Source organism: Raphanus sativus, chromosome 1, assembly GCF_000801105.2.
Source record: "Raphanus sativus cultivar WK10039 chromosome 1, ASM80110v3, whole genome shotgun sequence".
Classification (NCBI taxonomy): Eukaryota; Viridiplantae; Streptophyta; class Magnoliopsida; order Brassicales; family Brassicaceae; genus Raphanus; species Raphanus sativus.
In genome coordinates this window covers 10,096,631-10,117,498 of record NC_079511.1, presented here as the reverse complement: position 1 = coordinate 10,117,498, position 20,868 = coordinate 10,096,631, and the positions used below count along the sequence as shown (strand labels likewise).

The window sequence follows — 20,868 nt, the reverse complement described above, 5'->3', positions numbered from 1 at the left end:
ATAAGTTTTAAAATTTTAGTTAACAAAAACATTATAATTGTCATAAATTATTTATCTTCTTTTATGTACTAGAATAATGTAAATAGAATTTATCAAATCATATGTTAGAATAATAATTACATAATTTTATATATTCAAAATTTTAAATATAATCAATATATATACAGAATGGATATCTATTTCTTAAAATTTTAATATTTGTGATTTGTTTCGCTAAAAATTGAATCAAATCAAATTTAAGGAATAAAATATTTAAATTTAATTTAGATATCATGATGTATTAAAATCAGTAATCCTTGTTAAAAGTACATTCTTTAATATAAATTGTTTTAAACTTGTATACACCGAATAAAAATAATTAATTTTCACATTTTTTAAATAAAAATATTATTAATTGTTTACCTAACTATAATTCAATTAATAATAAAATATATATTATTATTGGTTAAATAACACTAATTATTAATAAATTTTATATAGAAAACTGAAAACATCTTATAATTCGGAACAAAAAATTTCTCTAAAACGACTTCTACTAGAAAACAAGGGAGTATTTCATTTAGAAGTCCATTGCATCATGATATATATGTAAACGTGGCTAGTAACATTCTGCTGGCAGTTTTCAAAAAAAAAAAACATTCTGCTGGGAGTAAACACTTTTATTTAGCTTACAACTCGATTAGGTAAGTGTTGATTAATTTCTTCAACATTATTTAGAATGTTGATGCTTATCCTCGGAATATTCCCAGATACGTGCCAAAGGTTGATTCTGTAAAATCACAGTGCGAAAAGAAGAGAAGGTTCATTGAAAGTTGAAACTATGTCCTTCATACCACTACAAAACCCATTTCAAGTAAAAACAGTAGTAGAGAAATCTTAGAATAACATGAAGCTCAATCCTTCTTCACATCTACTTCTTCATCTTTCTCTCCGTTGCCTTCTTCCACAATGTCCTTCGTTTCTTTTGTCTCTGCCACAGTTTCACCCTCTAGCTCACTATCCTCCTCTGCAACAACAGCAGGAAAACACCTCCTCACTACTACCAAAATCTAACCATCAAGTATACTTGGGTTTGCTTTAAATAACACCAAGTCATGACCCTAGACACGGTCCAAAACATTACCTTCGTCTCCAATCTCGTCACTATCTCCCATGTTCAGACCCTAAAAAGAGAAAGAAAAAAAACAACAACAAAGCATTATTTTCTAATCCAAAGACGAGTGTTGATACTTAAGGAAATCTCAAGAGAGTTCATTAGCCTTACACTGAAATCAAAATCTCCAAAGTCCATATCTGCTTCAAAAAGACCAGTCAGCTAAGTAGATAAAATATAACTATTAGCTCCTTCTTCCACACTAAAGTAAATCACCATTTACCTTTGTCATCTTCGTCTTCATCAACCCATTTATCCCAATCAACTTTCAAGTACACAGGAGGTTTCCCTTCCTGTTTAATCAACCTGTTCCACCACTTGCTCTCTGCTTTCTTCACCAGGTAACACACACTCCTCGAGCTCACACTCGCTTTGCTCTCCTGCAATAAGAAAAAGATCACCATTTCCGACAAACGATCGCAGTTAAAGAAAAGTAGCAAGATTCATCATCTCTGCACATACATTCACATCGACACTGTCGAACAGATCGAGGTCCACCTCGTACTTTGTCTTGCTGGCTCCACCTGTAGCAGAGAAAAAGAACTTGCCTTGAGGCTCAAGCTTAAGCTTTACATCTTCAGCGTCTGGCAACTCCACTGTTATGTAAACCTTATCCGACCTTTGCGCCCACTTCACCGTAGGATGTCGACTGCAACTTTGAAAGCATATTATTATCAACAAAAACGTTCACAAAGCATTGCGCAACGTAACGGAAGAGAGGTATAAAAAGCTAAAAAAAAAGTGAATGAATAAGTACCTCATTTTCCAACGTTCAACGAGAATTAATTCCAGAAATCAGAAACAGAGGATTCGAGGAAAAGGAAAGACAAGTGGCTACGTATATACACGGACCAAGGTTCTGTCTCTAGATGCTTCCCTTGTGTTCTATCCCCTTGGAGATAAATCGAATTTCTATAAATTTAACGAACACCGTGTGGGCTTTTCTCCTTATTAAAAGCCCACTATTTATCTCACATATAATGGGCCTATGTGCGTGGTTCCCATGCAGTCAACAATAAGAAGGTTCCTCCTCGCAGGTCCCACCAGTCGCCTCAATAAGTTTTGTTGGGTGAACCTTGTAACATCTGATGTTGCTTTCTACTACAGTGGACCCTTTTTTTTTTTTTGTCGTCACTACAGTGGACCCTTTAAAACTGTAGTGTTAAAACTTAAAACAAAGTAGACTTTAATCTACATCCGTGCAAATGCATTTTTTCAAAAAATATATTGCTATTTATCTTTTATGTCATCATTATATAAATATCATATATGTATCATTATACAATTAATCGTATTTTATATGTACCGTCATATAAATAATCATATAACTAATAGTATTTTATATAAATAACCACATATATTGTACTTTTAAATCTAATGTGAAATATAAAAACCATAGTTTAAGTTGGTGTTTGAAATTTGAATTTATATTGTATTTTTCTTATATATTTAAAACATTTTTTATAATGGTTATTGAAAAATAGTTTAGTAAAAACCAATTTTTGAATATATATATATATATATATATATATATATATATATATATATAATATATATATATATTTGAATCAATTTTTGGTATAAATCAATTTCAAATTATTATTTTGATTTGAAATATGTATATAAAGTTTAAGTTGTGTTTCATGATTATTTTAGACAAAAATAGGTAACTAAATTGTGTAATTTTCATATATTTTAAAACTGGCTTGGATAGATAATTTTCTCATATATAATGGATTTCTAATTTTCTTAATAACATAAGCCATTTACTTTTATTTCTTAATATGCTACTATCCATGTTACATTATATTATTTTTTTTATATTGTTATTCATGTTTCCAAACAATTTTTAAAGGTATTTCAGTTTTAATAATATAGATATAATAAAAAGATATCCAAATTCTATAATTTTATTTAGGGCAATTCTCCTAAATAGACTACAAGTTTTGTCACAAAATAGTCTATAAAGAGAAAATGACTAAAAAGACATTTATATCCTAGATATATAAATGCAAATAAATAAAATAATTTTTTAAAAATATTTTTTTTACAGTTTCTAAATATATGTTTTCAAACTCAATTTTCTTTTAAAAGAAATTCAAAAAACTTTTTTCGAAATTTCGTTTTATTTTTCAAATTTTCTTTTTGAAATTCGAAATTATTTTAAACTATTTAAAAAATATTTTCAATTTTTATATATATTTTATTTTATAAAATTTTAAATTCTGATCTTAAAATCACACATTTTAACTCTAAACTCTAAGATCTAGATTAATTAATCCTAGGGATATAAGTGTATATATACCTATTTAATAAAAAATTTTAGTCACTTTGATCTTTGGAAGCTATATTTGTGACAAACAAAAAATTTAAGGTTATTCTAGGATATTTTCTTTGATTTATTTTGCTTTACTTTATTAAAATAACCAATTTTAAAATAATCTCTGAAAAAATATCGCACAAGAAATATTATAACTATTATTTTAAAATCAATGAAAATATAAAGAATTTATCATTTATACCAAATCAGGTATCCCACATTTTTAATATATGTTTTTATTGCCATGGAATTTTTAGACCTTTTTTTGTAAAAAAATGGATTTTTTAGACCTTAAAGCTTATAATCTTCCATAGATCTACAGTCAACCTTTTGAAAATTCAGATTTAAATAATAACATTTCGTACCATGTGTGATTTGAATCTGGGGCATAAAAACAATTCCTTGTACTTCTGCTAGGCCACCAACATCATGAGTATGCTTTTCTATTTTTAAATTACAATAAATATGATTTGAACAACTCTTAAATTATGTGTTTCCCGATACACATGTAAAAAGTGTGGACAAAAAAATCATTTAAATGGGTGTAAAAGAGTGTAGTAAACTCATTTCAAAGTATGTGGTTGTAATTTCAACAATATTTTGAAATATAGAAAAGTCTATATTATTTTGGCAAACGGAAAAGTCCATATTACTATAATATTGTACACAATTGATTGATTCGACACACAAGACAGAAACAATAAAAGTGAAAATTGAAAGAGTTGTGTTTCTGGTAGGGGCACTTTGGGAAAGAGAAGAAGGCTGCAGTGAGAAGAAACAGATCTTCAGTGTGATGATTTTAGAGGATGCAACATGGAACGAGAAGAGCCACACGACATGTTAGCAAGTTCACATTCACGAATAAGTGGTCTCTGCAGTGTTGGGTTGGGTGGAATCTCAGGGCGGTTAGGTCTTTATTGACTGCGACCATTTCTTTTCTTTTTATCGAGTGAAACTGTGAATAAGTTGTACTCAATAGTTATATTACTTTTGTTCTTTCCTGATGTGATCAGCTATCTATATTTTTAAAACTGAAATACATTTGAGATTTGTTTAGAAACATAGATATTAATATAAAAAGTATAATGTTATTTAAAAATATGGATAACAGTATATTAAAAAGTAATAGATTTAATTTATTAAGAAAAATTGGAAATTTATTATATTATGAAAATTATCTATTTCAACCAAATTTAAAATATATGAAAATAATTCAATCTAATTACCTGAAAACATATTTTATCTAAAATAATACTAAAAAAATAAACCTTATATACATATTTAAATAAGAAAAATTAAAATTATTCTGTATCAAAAACTGATTAAAAATATACATATATTCAAAAAGTGACTTTTACTAAAATATTTTTCCAATAACCCTTATAATTTTTTTTTCAATATATATAAGAAAACCACAATGCAAAACCTAATTTCAAACACCAACTTATATTCAGTGACAAAAAAAAAATTTACATTAAGTTTTATCTATATTATTAAAACTAAAATATATTTGAGATTTGTTTGGAAACATGGATAACTGTATAAAAATATAATATTGTTTAGAAACACAGATAGCAATATATTATAAAAATTAATTAATTTAACTTATTAAGAAAAATTAGAAGTCCATTATATTATGAGAAGATATCTATTTGGGTCAACTTTAAAATATATATGAAAATAGCTCAATCTAATTATCTAAAAACATCTTTTGTCTAAAATAATTATAAAACAATGACATCTATATAATATATAATAGTAACATAAAAATAAATAACAACATATTTTCAAAAAAATACATTCACACGGATGCGTAGATCAGAATCTAGTTATCATTCTAGTTCATATTCATAAACCATCGTTGTATATAACGTTAATACAACAATCATGAATAAGATAATAAACTATGCTTAGTATTTTGTTAGAACTATCTCCCACGTAGTTTGGTATTTTTATAATAGAGATGAAATTTACTTCAATATATTATTTTAAATAACATTTTTGTCACAAAATAAAAATAGAGAATTACTATTTCTTCTTCTATTTATAGAAAAAAAAATTATGTTATACAAGAAAAAATAAGGGAGAATTACCAATTGTGACTCAAAACTTGGAGTCAAACCCAAAAGAGTACCCCAACTTGGGTCAAAGGCAAAAGTAACTTAAAAGGCTATTGAAATTACAACTATCTCCTTGTGAACAAACAAAAAAACGGATTTTTTTTTACGTTTCTACCCCTCGCAAGTCGTCTGTAAACAGACGACTTGAAAATAAGTCGTCCAGACGACTTTAAGTTAAGTCGTCTGGACAGTTATTCTTAAACATAATTTAAAAATTTTGTAAAAAATATTTTGATAAGTGAAAAATTGGAATTATGTAATTAACATATGTCTTAAGAGATATAAATTAATATATAACAAATTTCAATTGTTTTCAGCCCAGATGAGTGAAAGTAGTGAGTCATGATATTCTTTAGTTTATGTTTCATCAACATATGTTGTAGTATTGTATGTGTTCTTAGGGTTAGATTTTGGAAAGCATTAAAACCGTTTTTGAAAATTTTTAAAATTACCTAGGCGTGTTCGTTTCTGTGTATAGTAAACACTATTGAAGTATAATTTGATTTTATAACGTGGTTAGTAAGTTAATTTAGTCATTTTAGTTTAGGGGTTCATTTTAGGGTATTGGACGACTTAATATTTAGTCTTCTGTTCCCAGACGACTAAATATTAGGTCGTCTGATGTACATTATCAGCCAGAATAAGTCGTCTAAACCGGACTAAACCTTAAAGTTTACCAATGTACTTTTAAAGCTAACCGGATTATTTACCCAATATATAAGGTGATTTTTTTTTTTTTTTTTTCATTTTCCGCGAACAGAAACCCTAACAGTTCTCTCTCACCGGCGATATCAAAGGCGATTCGAATTCCCACTATTTCCGAACAACCATCGTTCTCAACGTCGGCTATCTATCTCACTTCATTCTCACCGTTGTCGCCGCAGCTTCTTCTAACCCTAGCGCCGCCGATTCCTCTAAACCCTAGCGCCCCCGCTTCCACTATTTCCGAACAAACCGTCGCCCTCGCCACCGTGCTCACCAACGTTCTCACCGCCGCTTACTCTAAACACTAGCTAGCACCGCCGTTTCTTCTAAACCCTAGCGCCGCCGCTTCTTCTAAACCCTAGCGCCGCCGCTTCTTCTCTGTAAACCGTAGCGCCGTTTCTCTGTAAACCCTAACGCCGGTAAGTCATCAAACTCGTGGAAAAGATGAACATAAAACGTTGTCTCTTTCAATTTACTCATTCTCACCGTTTCACGTTTATTTTTTCAGATCTATAACCACAATGACGAGTACTCGAACTCCTTCTGCGACTAATCAGGTCCGCTTGAAATTTTTCTACTGGAAGACTTGTAAGTAAGTCGTCTGGAAAGTCTTCAACCTGGACGACTTAGTACGTCCATTTGGAAGACTTTCCAGACGACTTAAATATAAGTCGTCAACTAAGTCGTCCAGTTGGACGACTTTCTAGACGACTTATATTTAAGTCGTCTACTAAGTCGTCTGGAGTAACAATTAAGGCGTGATTGATTTAGCTTGTGTTCTGACTTCTATTGTTGTCTTTGATTATTTTGCAGACAAAAAGGATGGATATTCCAGAACTCCCCCGTAGGTTATACACATTAGGGGAAGAGCCAGAACCCCACAATAGCATTTCGTATCATACGGATAACACGAAGTTGCATACTGCTCTTAGGGAAGCTCTCACTGATGCTGAATTTGAAGAGCTCAAGGAGTCGAGATTGGGAGTTTTCATCAAGTTCAAGGAGCAGGGATTTGGTTGGGCTTCAAGGCTGGTTCACCACTTGCTCGGTTTAAAGCTGGACATTAAGAAGAAGTACGAGATGTGGTGTCTCGTTGGTCCAGAACCTGCGAGGTTTTCACTGTTAGAGTTTGAAAACATCACTGGTCTAAACTGCGACTACATCGAGGACCTTGAGGCAGAGGTATAAGGAGAACCCACAATGTTTCCGGAGCGAGCGAATGTGCTTCCTGGATCACAACTTTACCCAGTCTTGGAGAGAACAGTATCTGGTCTTCAAAACATCGTCGTCTGATCACAATGGTTTAGGAAAAATGCTACCTAGTGGGGCGGCGAGTTTGTATGACGGATCAATGCCTTCATTTTGCCAATCAAACAAGAAGTGGGGGGAGGACATTGATGATATCTATGCGCCACTGAACTTGGACAACAAACATTGGGTGGCTATTTGGATATCGATCCCTAAGAGGCACATAGTCGTCTGGGACAGCATACCTTCAACTACCATACCAGAAAGATGGGATGAGATAATGGAGCCTTTTCTCGAGATGGTCCCTTATCTGATTGTGGAGTGCGGAGACCAGATGCATGGGTTGGAGCGATACACTTATGAGAGACTCCTCAAAGATGTACCCACGGCCAACAATGGTGATTGTGGCGTGTACGCTGCAAAGTACATTGAATGTCATGCTCTTGGGGTCCCCTTTAGCCCTAAAGACTTTGCTAGGTCCAATGCGAAGACTATGAGGGATACTATGGCTTTGGCTATATGGACGGAGCTTGTTGATCAGCATCTGAAAGATAATGAGGATGGTGGTATGTTTGTAGGCATGTATGATTAGATACACAAATCAATTTGTATAGATTTTTTAACTTGTATAGATTTTTTAACTTGTATAGATTTTTTAACTTGTATAGATACACAAATCAATTTGTATATTTGAACTATTTGTATACACAAATCTATTTGTATATTTGAACTATTTGTTTACACAAATCTATTTGTATGTTTGTGGGCATGTATGATTTATTTGATTTTCTAACTTGTATAGATTTTCTAACTTACAAATAAGTCGTCTGGAAGGTTTTCCAGCTGGACGACTTACAAATAAGTCGTCTGGAAGGTTTTCCAGCTGGACGACTTACAAATAAGTCGTCTGGAAGGTTTTCCAGCTGGACGACTTACAAATAAGTCGTCTGGAAGGTTTTCCAGCTGGACGACTTACAAATAAGGTCGTCTAAAAAAAATAAGGTAGTCTAAAAATAAAATACACTGGACGACTTACAAATAAGGTCGTCTAAAAAAATAAGGTAGTCTAAAAATAAAATACACTGGACGACTTCGTAAAAGGTCGTCTAAAAAAAAATACACTTGAAGGGATAGTAGAAGGTAGTCTAAACACTGGACGACTTAAATACACTGGACGACTTAAATACACTGGACGACTTCGTAAAAGGTCGTCTAAAAAAATACACTTGAAGGGATAGTAGAAGGTAGTATAATACACTGGACGACTTCGTAGAAGGTAGACGAAACACTGGACGACTTAGAAATTAGTCGTCTGGACGGGTAATCAAGACTGGACGACTTATATTTAGGTCGTCTGGACAACTAGTCAACTGGTTGTGTACATTGTGGTTTCGTATGGCCAGTTTCCTTGCAGTTTGAGCATCTCCGTGCCCTGTGTTTCTTCCTGGGTTTGTGTCCCCTCATCCTAGATAGCTCCAACCAAGATTGCCATCTTGATTTCTTCTGTCTCCCCGGACCACGCTTTACGTTTGGAGGAAAGCATTCTCGTTCCTCAATATGTTGTGACACGATAGGATATATATTCTCTGAGTATCCTGCATACAGATGATTCTTTGAGTAAAGTGGACATACAAGTGTGTCGATATGCACACCAGCATGTGTTCCAGCTGCTATAGCATGAGAGCAAGGTATTTTCTCCACTCCATAGACACCACAACCACACTTTACATGTTCCAAATCAACCGCACAGTCCATTTTGCCACCTTTGACAAAGAAACGCCATCCATCAATTGGTTCGACCGTCATCGTATCCGCTATCTCTGATCGAACAGCAAGCAAGTATTCAACACCCCGGCTATGTACAGTTGGGAGACTCAAAGCATCTTGTCTCCTTTTCCAATACCATTTTCCTAACTTCTGCCTTATGAACTCCAGCAGGAACGGAATCGGAAATCCTCTTGCTCGCTTCAGTGCGGAATTAATAGATTCAGCGATGTTGCTTGTTTTTATGTTGAACCTGTTCCCCTTACAATAAACCCTTGACCATAGCTTGGCGTCGGCCTTCTCCAAATACGTTGCAAGTTCCGGGTTTGCACTCCGTATCTCAGCCATGTACCGGTTAAAATCGTGAACCGTGTGCGCATAAGCAGCCCCTTTCACCAAGTACATGAGATGTTTCCCTTTAAACTTTTTGACAATGTTATCTTGAAGGTGATAATAACATATTCCTCGGGTTGCCCAAGGAAACACCTTCTCACACGCACTTTTAATGGCCGCGTGCCGGTCAGAGACTATCACCAGAGGCTTGTCATGAGATATACAACTAGCCAATTTTGTGAAAAACCATTCCCAAGAAGGTTCATCTTCAGCATCCACGATCCCAAAAGCCAATGGGAATATCTGAAAATTGCCATCTTGTGCGGCTGCAACTAACATAACACCTCCATACTTTCCACTTAGGTGAGTTCCATCCACCACAATGACCCTTCTCTGATACTTAAAACCTTTGATAGAAGCTCCAAAAGAGAGAAATAGATACTTAAATCTTTTCTCAGAATCAAGTTCTATAGCCGTGATAGAATCAGGATTTGCAATGGAGATTTGCTCGAGATATGAAGGCAGACGCGAATACCCTTCTTCTGCTGATCCTCTCACCAATTTCTGTGCATATAACAGTGCTCTGTATGAAGTGGTGTAATCAAGCGTCATGCCAAACATGTTCTTCATTGCATCAGTGATATGCTGTGGAGTTATCCCATCAATGATCCCAACACGATCAATGAAAAGACTACCAACATACTTTGGAGTACAGTGTCTCCGCTGAGCGATTCGGTCTCCAATTGAGCATAAATGTTTTTCCACATACTTTGTTACCCAAAACGTGTTTGACCCATGTTTCACACTCGCTCTGATCTTCCATCCACAACCGCTAACCCGACATATTGCCACAAGGAGAGTTTTTGTTGATTTGTATATTCTGAAAGAAAACCTACCCCTCACTGCTGTCAACCGCAGCTCTGAAAGCAGTGCATCCTTGCTAACAAAACTCTGGTTGACATAGATGCTGGTACAATCCGATTTTCCTCCTTCAATAGCATTTGTCTTAGCATATGTCTTTTCAATTTCTTCAAAACAAATATTATCATCATCTTCCTCGTCCTCATCTAGAACCTTTCCATAAAGACTGTAATCCCCACCATTCTGATCCGTTTCACCAACAATAGTGTTATCAGCATCCTCCTCCCCATTTTCCTCCTCCCCATTTTCCTCCTCCCCATCTTGATTTTCATCTTCAACAGACTCATTATCACCAACATCTTCAAAACATTCATCAGCCTCATCATTATCACCAACATCTTCTTCCCATTCACCAGCTTCATCATTATCACCAACATCTTCTTCCCATTCACCAGCTTCATCATTATCACCAGCTTCTTCTCTTTTCTCTGAAACCGTTTCCACCTTGCTGCGGCTTGATACACAAAGACATACTCTATGCGTTTTGAGTATCTCGAGCAAGTTTCGAACTTGTCTATCACTTGTAACATGAATGGGAGGACTGCTTGGAGTCATCATCATTTCTGCTGGTAATGAGTAGCTAATCTCCACAGTCACTGATCTCATGTCCAGGTTATAATCTTCTTGAGCCATTGCAACAAGTTCAGCATGTGTTGAATCTTCATTCAATAAAAACAATCTTGCTCCTTTGAGATCATCAACCACAAAATCCCAACGGAAATCTCTCAACAACCATTCTCCATACACTGCATGTAACTTAAAAATCATCTGCAAATATTCAAAATAAAACACATTAGTAAACATAGAGAAAATGAAGAAGTTCAACAAACATTATCGCAGACGACTTAGATTTAAGTCGTCCAGAAGACTTAAAGGTAAGTCGTCTAAAGAGGTCACTTTTGCAATTGAAAATTAAAAGGGACGACTTAATTCTAAGTCGTCCGGCTTTGTTTGTTAAAAAAAAAAATTCAGACGACTTATATATAAGTCGTCTACGAAAAACGGGCTAGTTTTGCATTTGACCGAATCGTGTCAGATCTTTGACTATTTCTGGACGACTTATAAATCAGTCGTCTCTGGAAAGTAAAAATTTCAATATTTTATTCAAACTAGACGACTTACACGTAAGTCGTCCCAGGTTAGTTTTGTAATTGAAAAATAAAACTTGAAATTTAACTTTCTCCAGACGACTTAACTAAAAGTCGTCCAGCTAGACGACTTAATTTAAGGTCGTCCGGGATAAGCAAGGTTTGGACGACTTAATTGGGAAAAATTCTGGACGACTTTGCTTTCCCCGGACGACTTTAAATTAAGTCTTCTGACGGGACGACTTTATATTATGTCGTCTGGTAAAAATTAAATTATGAAGTTTTATTTTTCAACTACAAAACTAACCTAAGACGACTTACACGTAAGTCGTCTAGTTTAATAAAATATTGAAATTTTAACTTTCCGAGAGACGACTGAATTATAAGTCGTCCAGAAATAGTCAAAGATCTGACACGATTCGGTCAAATGCAAAACTAGCCTGTTTCTCGTAGACGACTTATATATAAGTCGTCTGGACTGTTTTTTTTCACCAAACAAAGCTGGACGACTTAGTTTAAGTCGTCCGTTTGACCAGAAGACTCATCAGTAAGTCTTCTACATACAGATGACTTACTTGTAAGTCTTCTACGCGAACAGATTTTGAAAAAAATTCAAATTCGTACCTTCAACTAGGTGAGATGACTTTGTTTGCACACAGGGTCTTCTCCAACCACCCAGAACCTCAAACGAAAGCAACCGTAAGTCAAAACGAAAGAAATATGGCTCCAAACAATTTTGAATCAAAAGCTTCAGTTTTTTGGATGAATATGGAGAGAAAGTGAAAAAATGTTGTTTTTAGTTCATAACAATTGAAACAGAGAGAGTGTAAAGAGATTTACGTGCATTAAAGGGCATTAAAAGCTCCAAACAGTTCGTACAAGGTTGTTCCCACTATTCATGGCAGTGGCAATATTGTAAATACTTGAAGAAAATGAGGTTGAGACAGTAAAGAAGCCATTTTCGAAAAAAAAAAAAAAAAAAGGGTTAATGGCATTTTCGTAGATAAAATGCAGATGTGGGGTTAAAAACTCAAAAAAAAATGAGTCAAAAGAAAAGGTTAGTTTTCTGTTTGAATTCAAGTTTTGAGTCACTTTTGCAATAAGCCCAAAAAATAATAGTAAATTGAAGCAATTTCACATCTAAATTCTATTATAAAAATGAAAATATAGCAATGGGTTGGAGATGATCTTGAGGATTCAATGTTCATTTAGATCTGAAAACTAATATTGATTTAGCTCTGAAAATCTCTCGGTTATCCAAAAATACAAGAAGTTTAGACGTCAGTATAGCAAAGAATTCTTACTGATTTTCATGAACATGTGATGAGATGGATGGAGATGAGAAACCCTAAAGCATAAGACAACACGTATATCAAATAGAGTTTTTGATCGTGACAAAACCAAACACAACCAATATGCATGTGACTTTTTATTATAGAAAAACAAATTGGCACGTCTGTGTTAATTAGTGTTACATTTCCACTTCGTTCTAGTGATGATGTCTTGTTGACGCAAGCATGCGGCTGGTAAAACCAACCACAAAGCTCATGTGCTCTCTATTTCTCAAGTACATTTGCAACTGGTCTCTGTTCATTAACATCGTCTAGCCCTAGCAACTGGTCTCTGTACAAAGCTCATGTGCTCTCTAATTCTATGAAAACCATTTTATACTGGGTTTTAAATAAAAAGATCGATTATATAATATTTTATTTGGTCTTGTACGATTTAAAGTTTAGATTGAACGATTACTATGGACAAAATACCACTAGTTTCTGGTTTTTGATTTTCCAAAAACCACTTTTTATCCAATTATGATTTTGGCAAAATAGATTTCCTATTTTTTTTAGGGAAACTGATTTTTGATCCATTTTACTATTATATTCATAGAAACCAAAATTTCTATTCTAGTGGATTCTTCCTAGAAAAAGCTACGACCAAAAACAAAACAAAAAATGATTTCCTATTTTTTTTTTCTGTTAACACTACAAACACACAAAGCAAAGCAAACGTAAACCTCAAATAATGCATCACCCAATTCTCCAGTTTTAACAAGCCTGCTGATCATACACATTTGGTTTCAAACCCTATTCTCTACATGCAATCGAGAAGGTATTTTGCTACCTGGAAATAATTTTTGTAGTTATCTATTTATGAATATATACAATAGTTATGATTAATTTTATTTTTCAAATTATGGATCTACACATTTTACTTGCTGTTTTAAAGGTACGGTTTCTATATATTATATCTACAAGTTTGTTATATATATTATAGTTACATATATAAAAAAAATTGTGTCTACATAGGGAATTAATTTTTTATTCTTATAGGCATGGCACACCAAGTGACCAAGGACAATCATCAAATGGCAAAGAGATATTTACTTACTAAATAAATTATTTTAATTGACTGATTATATAGTTTAATTGACCAACTTATGTATGATATTAATATTAAAAGAAAAATACAATGGAACGATAGCAGGGTTTATATATTTCTTGAAATATATGAAAATGAAATGGAAAAATAAATTGGTGTACCGATCATTTAAATAAAGAGTGTAAAATGAAAATTATAAACGACTTTCGTGAAACAATATGTCAAAATCTAGAATGGCTTCCGTTGAAAAACAAATTGTATCTTATAAAATAGTACATTATTTTATATTATTCCAGAATAAACATTTTATTACTAATAATATTTTTATTTTATTATTTTTAAAAGTAAAAACCAAAAACTAAAAACCAAAATCTAAAATCATCAATCAAGTTTTTCATAAAACTAAAATCTACTGCAAAATCAAAATCAAAAACTAAAATCCAAAAACTAAAAATAAAAAACCAGAAACCAAAATCTAAAAACCAGAAACCAAAATCGAAAAACCAATGAAACAATCATCGCCCTATTTTGACTACCTGAATAGCAAGAGTATGCATGCAATTCGGTTAGCTATTTCACATTGTTCGGTGATTACTAAAGACTTTGTTCTATTCAGTTTAAACATGCATCTCCAATAGTATTTTATTTTATTATTTTACACTAAGATATAGTAATTTTATTATTGAGTAATTTTGCTTCAATAGTGCTATTATATAATAAAATTACTCTATTGAGGATGATCTTAAGTTTTGGTGACTGAATTATTATTGATTAAGTTTGAATTAGAGGGATAACTCAAAAAATGTCACCAATCATGAATTAGTTTTAAAATTTTGAGTTACTATTTGAATTATAATGTGTTATAGACTTGTGTTTCAAAAAAAAGTGTTATATACTTATATTTGAGTTACAACTCTGAATTATCTCTTTAGTAAAATTGATAAATTAAGTGGTAATTCAACATCAAGAAAAATGGCATGTGTTAAGATTTGAGTTCGTATTTCTTTTTGGTTTCAAAAGCACACGTTTACTTTTAATTATATTTAACAATCTTTTTTAAAAAACAAATTCATTTCATAGTTGTCTACATTTATCCATGTAACTATTTAAACACTTCTTCTATAATTTTAATTATTAGTTCTATTTGGTGACTATTGTTATAACATAAAATTATTTATTTATATAGGTGCCTTTTATTAAGTTTTTAATAAATATTATTGTTATTTGTATTTTTTAGAACAAAATATACATCACAAAACTACTAAAATTATTTCAATTTTTTTTTTCATATTTCAGTGCAAAGTCATTATATAAATTATATATAACTATTATATAATAAATATATGTTCAAATACATTCCATAGTTTTAATTTAATTTAATACATTTTAACTCTTCTAATATACTTTGTCAAATTTATAATAAATTTTAATAATGATATCCATAACATTCTTTATATAATACATACTAAAACGTATACATCTAAAAATGTTACCAATCACTTATTTGAAAACATTCAATAATTCGTATTTTTACCACAGTACCTTTACTGCGTACTACATGGAATTATAACTTTTTCTCTAATTCAACTCTAAATATTACATGTCACTAATTAGAGCCTTAGGGCATCTCCATTAGTGAGACTAATGAGGTCACGCTTTCCAATGCAAACAATTAATTTTTAATTTTTTTTCGTTGGATTTAAAAAAAAAAAGAACCGAACCAATCGTGGGCCGCCACGTGTCGTGGGCCCACGAAACTCTGATGATATCGTCTCTTCCAAGCGAGACTGCAAAGGGCGGATTCACTCCTTTTGGTATACTATAATACTTTTTTTTTCTGGAATTTGTGCACAAATCTCTAATGGAGATGCTCTTAGAAGCCTTTTAAATTTTATAATTCATAAACCCACTAATGAGCGAATACGATCATTTTCTTAATTTTATTACCACCCATGTGCTGACAAAAAAAATTACCACCTCTTCAGTTTAAACAAAGAATAATCAAGTCCTGAATCCAAGACATTTAACTTTTCATTATATTTTTGAGTGATAACTATTTGTTATGTACCAAATAAGAATCGATTGTTGTCCTAACCAACTAAACAACACAACAGTATAGTAGATTATGCTTCCTTCACTTAGAGCTGGATCAACACGAATCCAAAATCAGCAAGTTGATATGCATACTTAAATTGATGTATACATAAGCATATATTCGAACTTACACTGATCAAATCAAAACACTTTTTAAAAAACATTAAGGATTGGGTGAGAATGTCTATTAACTCTGGAAAAAAGAAGAGCAACATAACGAGGAATATCAAGAAAAGACAAACAATTTACAGTAACAAATCAAATCATGACAGTATGCTCCCAAATAGTAATAACTGAAAAGATGGTGAACGAAACTTATTCTTACCACCATATAAAATCGAACATTGTCGTTGTTATTGAATTCGGGAATTTGGATTTTGGACAATGGGCATTTTCTTCTATTCTTATTCTTTTATGTGGCCAATAATTGAGAATATTGGAATTAGAATTCCACAAATGACATTATTACGAAACTTTTTTATTATAAATTTATTATTATGTCGTTGTTGTGCTGGCTGGGATGGGTTCGAATAAAAAAATGACATTCCCAAGTATGGCCACAGTTCCATACCTTTGAGGCTTTGACATTATTATGTTCATGTGTGCATGGTCATATGTTCTCATCAATATCATGCACGGTCTATCTATGTAGGCATGAATGTTTAATAATCACATGTATGCATATATTTGTGTGTGAGATTCATCACATACACATACAGGATACAGCCATACTAACTCGTAAACATCACGTTTGTTAGCATTTTTAGATAGACTTATTGAATAAAAATGATTTTCTATAGGGTGTGTATGTGGTTTGTAGATGCAGATACATGTAAGGCACTATACCAAACGAGTGTTGATTATTCTCACAATCCTTGGGCCAAATTCGTCGCGACATCTTTTGTCGTGAACGTCTGTGTATGTGTGCATCTTTTTTTCACAGTCACTCGTACGAGCACTATACCCTTGCGAATATGATCATTATGATTAGTAAAAAGTAGCACTCAGATTCATATTTACCATATGATTCTTATAGATTTTTATTTATTTTATCCAAATAACTATTTACACTAGAAGACAATATAGACGATGATTATCAGAAAATGGTATTGGGTTTCATTGTCCAAGAAAACAAAATGTGTTTAAACACGGTATATACTCCTAGTACTTCACTATCGATTGATGTGGGATATTTTCCCGTAACATGTTGGTTTCAGTTTTATACGTATGCATAGTTTAATTCATCAATAGAGGTTTTTGATGGATACGCTCATGTAATGTAATTGTTGCAAGAGAAGAACATGTGAAATTTTTATAGCATGTTATTTTTCTATGTATATACTACTGATCAGTGGAATACCCCTATCATTAGTTATAAAACTAAATGACACGCCATAATCAATAATAATGGTTCTTAATCTATGTGAAAATTATAGAAATCGTTCTTTTAAAAACTGAGAGGATATTATGTAGTGTCTTAATTTTATCAAATGAACCTTAGTTTTTAAATAGTATTTATTACTGAGACTAGTTGTACCGCTCTCCTTTTTAGTTTTGATCCATTATAATTTGATTAGAATTCTATGTAGAACCATTTCCCTCTAGATTATAAATATTGTTAGCCTATTATCACGATGGAGTAACTCTTTAAACATAAGAATTTCTTATAATTAGTTAATCAAGTGGCTGAAAAAGGTTATATCTTTTAACATTTTGACCCAAAAAAAAAGGTTATATCTTTTCGTTGTTCCTAATGTATGACATTGTATATAAATTCGATGCCCATGATGAAAATTCGTTTTATATATCTTATCTAGCTAAATATTTAGCCATTGCCAGTGTTGTCCAAAAGCAAGTAATTATATGAGTATCATGTGTGATGTGTTTAATATAATTTATTCCATGAATTATAAAAGAATAGAGTAGATGAGATATAAAAATATACAGTAACAAATCAAATCATGTGTCTATTATGAGTGAAAGATATACGATACTTTTTCTATATGTAACAACCGGCTCGATCGGTACAAACATGGACCGTATATTAGCAAGTGGTGGAGACCGCAATCCCACTTGGTCCATAAACCGGACGGTGATGATACTCTTCTGATGTTTGTTGTTTTTATTGTTTTCTTGTTCTTTGAGATTTCAAAGTAGAATTTGAATACTTTTTATATCCTCTTTGATCGGGAATAATCGATCGGTACCATATTTTATATGTCAACAATACTCCAAAAAATATTCTGAAAGCTACATATATATGAAATTCAAGGATTAAAGTATGCAAAAAATAGAATCGATAATATCTATATTATTAAAACTGAAGTACATTTTGTGCTGTTTGGAAACATGAATAGAAGGATAATGAAAATTGTTTAGAAACATAGATAGCAGATTAAGTACTTTATTTTATTTATACACTTATACATTGCATTTACAATAAATTATGTATTGCCTTTTGTATTTTTTTTATTTACAGATTCTACCAATGCATTTAAAATAAATTTTAATTAATTAATTACAATGGTTGTTGTTTTTTTGTGGTGAAATTTAAAAGAAAAACTGAAATATAAAATATATATTATAGAAAAAAATAAATAGAGTATTACTTTATTTAGTTTAGTTCAATAGAAAATTTCGAGAATTCAATTTTCAAGAAAATAAAATATCATAAAATTAATAATAATTCATATAAAACAAATGCAAAAATTAAAAAAATTTAGCATATTGCTTTATTTTAAAATAAATTAATAAAAAAACAACAGGTTAATATATGAATATTACAATTACATCAAACTGTATCAGGTTATAATTTCTTTTAATATAATATTACGTACAAATAAAAAATAATTATTAGACATTTATATTATAAAATAATATATTATACTCTGTATGTAAATTGCAAAATATAAAAAATATATATGGAAGTTTTTTATAAAACCAACAGTTTAGAATTTACGTTGAAGATAAATTAAATTAAACACCCGTAACTGCGGATCGAATTCTAGTTAAAGTTTGTAACAACTTTCTGGACGGCAGATTTCAGTGACACCGGGAGCTGGATTTGGAAGCAAATTATGAAGCTCCGTACTCTTGCCAGACCTTTCATCAAGTGCTCCTTAATCTCTGGAAATGATGCTTTCTTTTGGCATGATGACTGGACTGAGTTGGGTCCGCTGTTGGGAATTGTTGGGGACACGGGTCCTATGGTTACGGGGATCTCCTTGGAAGCTAAAATTTCGGATGTTTGTGTTGATAATGTCTGGAACCTGCCGAGAAGCCGTCATCCAATCGCAAGGGTCCTCAAGGCCTCTATTCCGCAATCATCCTTGAATCTCATCTCTCAAGGAAAGGACACTTTCTATTTGAAAATCGGTCCGGATGATACAACTGGAAGATTCTCTGCAGCAAAAACATGGAAGGCTTTGAACCCTTGTACAGACTCTTTTTCCTGGCACAAAACAGTGTGGTTTACAGGGGGTATTCCAAAACATGCTTTTAATACTTGGGTTGTCTTCCGTGATCGGCTTCCCACTCGAGACCGGCTTATTAGTTGGGGATTGATTGTCCCTTCTCATTGTCTGCTGTGTCAGAACGGTGATGAGTCTAGAGGTCACTTCTTTTTGGTTTGTCAGTTTTCTTCTCAACTTTGGATTTCTATGTTTGATCAATCGAGCCAAACACCGCCTTCGGATTTGGAGAGCACTAGAATCTGGATTCCTTTAGTTGCATCAGATCAAAAACTGCGAACAGTGCTTCTGCTTATCTTTCATGCTGTTGTGTATTTTGTATGGAAAGAGAGGAATAGCAGACTTCATCTAAACCCATCGAGATCAACATCCTCTCTAAAGAAGGAGATTGCAACTCTGCTGAGAGCAAAGTTAGCAGCTCTTGATAGAGTCAGCTTATCTTCTCATCATCCCTCGACAACTCTTGTCACCGCTACTACTTATCTTCGTACTTGATTCACCTCTATCCAGCCAGCCTAAAGTTCACATGACACTTGGATTGCTTCGACCTAGTGTCTTTTTGTTTTTTGTAATCAATGGTTCTGGCGGGTTATTTTAGCCGATCCATTTAATTTCATCTTTGCACTATTTTGTAAATGGTACTTCTCCAGAAGGGAAGAAAGATGAAATAAAGGAATTTTAAAGAAAAAAAAAAGTTTGTAACAACAACAAAAAACAATAATATATGGAAGTATTTCAAATACATATATATATATATATATATACATAATTTAATCTCTTTTGTAAGAAGTGGATAATCAAAGTAGTTGTTTTCCATTAATGACAGTCTATTTTTATATATCGATACGTTTTTGAGAATTTCACAGTATTGTTTGAATTTTCTTATTTTACCTCATTTTTAGGTACCACTGCGTGTTTAGTTAGGATATAACATCAAATTGGCACATAGGTTAACACGTCTCGCATACAAAAATCTTGTGTTACCAACCGATTATACGTCTCCTTGTTAATCTCATAGATGAAGTAGTCTAACCGGAAAGGCTGGGTCCAACATGTATTGAACTTATAACCTAAACTCATTTTTTGACTTTTCAAGCACGCAAATGATTTCTTTTGAGGTTGACACAAATTCAGAAGAGAGCAAAATAGTGGGGTGTTCGCATACCCGTCCGGGTTCGGATTGAATATTTCGGTATAGGAGAATATGTATTTCTATTTTTCGGATCGGGTTCAAATATTTTTAGTTCGGATTCGGTTAATCTCGGGTCAGGTT

General features: G+C 32.5%; 2 protein-coding genes across 4 annotated transcripts; one reads left to right on the top strand and one right to left on the bottom strand.

Moving 5' to 3' along the window:
* Window positions 1-787: 787 nt before the first annotated feature.
* LOC108806325 (co-chaperone protein p23-1) lies at window positions 788-2,063 on the bottom strand. 3 transcript variants are annotated; one of them, XM_018578421.2, is made up of 6 exons: window positions 1,911-2,063; window positions 1,616-1,802; window positions 1,377-1,533; window positions 1,265-1,293; window positions 1,124-1,163; window positions 788-1,006 (listed from the first exon to the last, which is right to left on the bottom strand). In XM_018578421.2, exons 1-6 carry the CDS (start codon window positions 1,913-1,915, stop codon window positions 894-896), a joined length of 531 nt encoding a protein of 176 aa, XP_018433923.1. In that variant the 5' UTR covers window positions 1,916-2,063; the 3' UTR covers window positions 788-893. The 3 variants fall into 3 exon arrangements, with proteins under 3 accessions (XP_018433923.1, XP_018433930.1, XP_018433914.1); XM_018578428.2 differs by having other exon boundaries at window positions 788-1,036; window positions 1,616-1,808; window positions 1,911-2,059; XM_018578412.2 differs by having other exon boundaries at window positions 1,616-1,808; window positions 1,911-2,058.
* Window positions 2,064-19,202: 17,139 nt separating this feature from the next.
* LOC108844894 (uncharacterized) lies at window positions 19,203-20,090 on the top strand. Its single transcript, XM_056989561.1, has one exon. The coding sequence runs from the start codon at window positions 19,203-19,205 to the stop codon at window positions 20,088-20,090; it is 888 nt and encodes a 295-aa protein (XP_056845541.1).
* The last annotated feature ends 778 nt before the right edge of the window (window positions 20,091-20,868 follow it).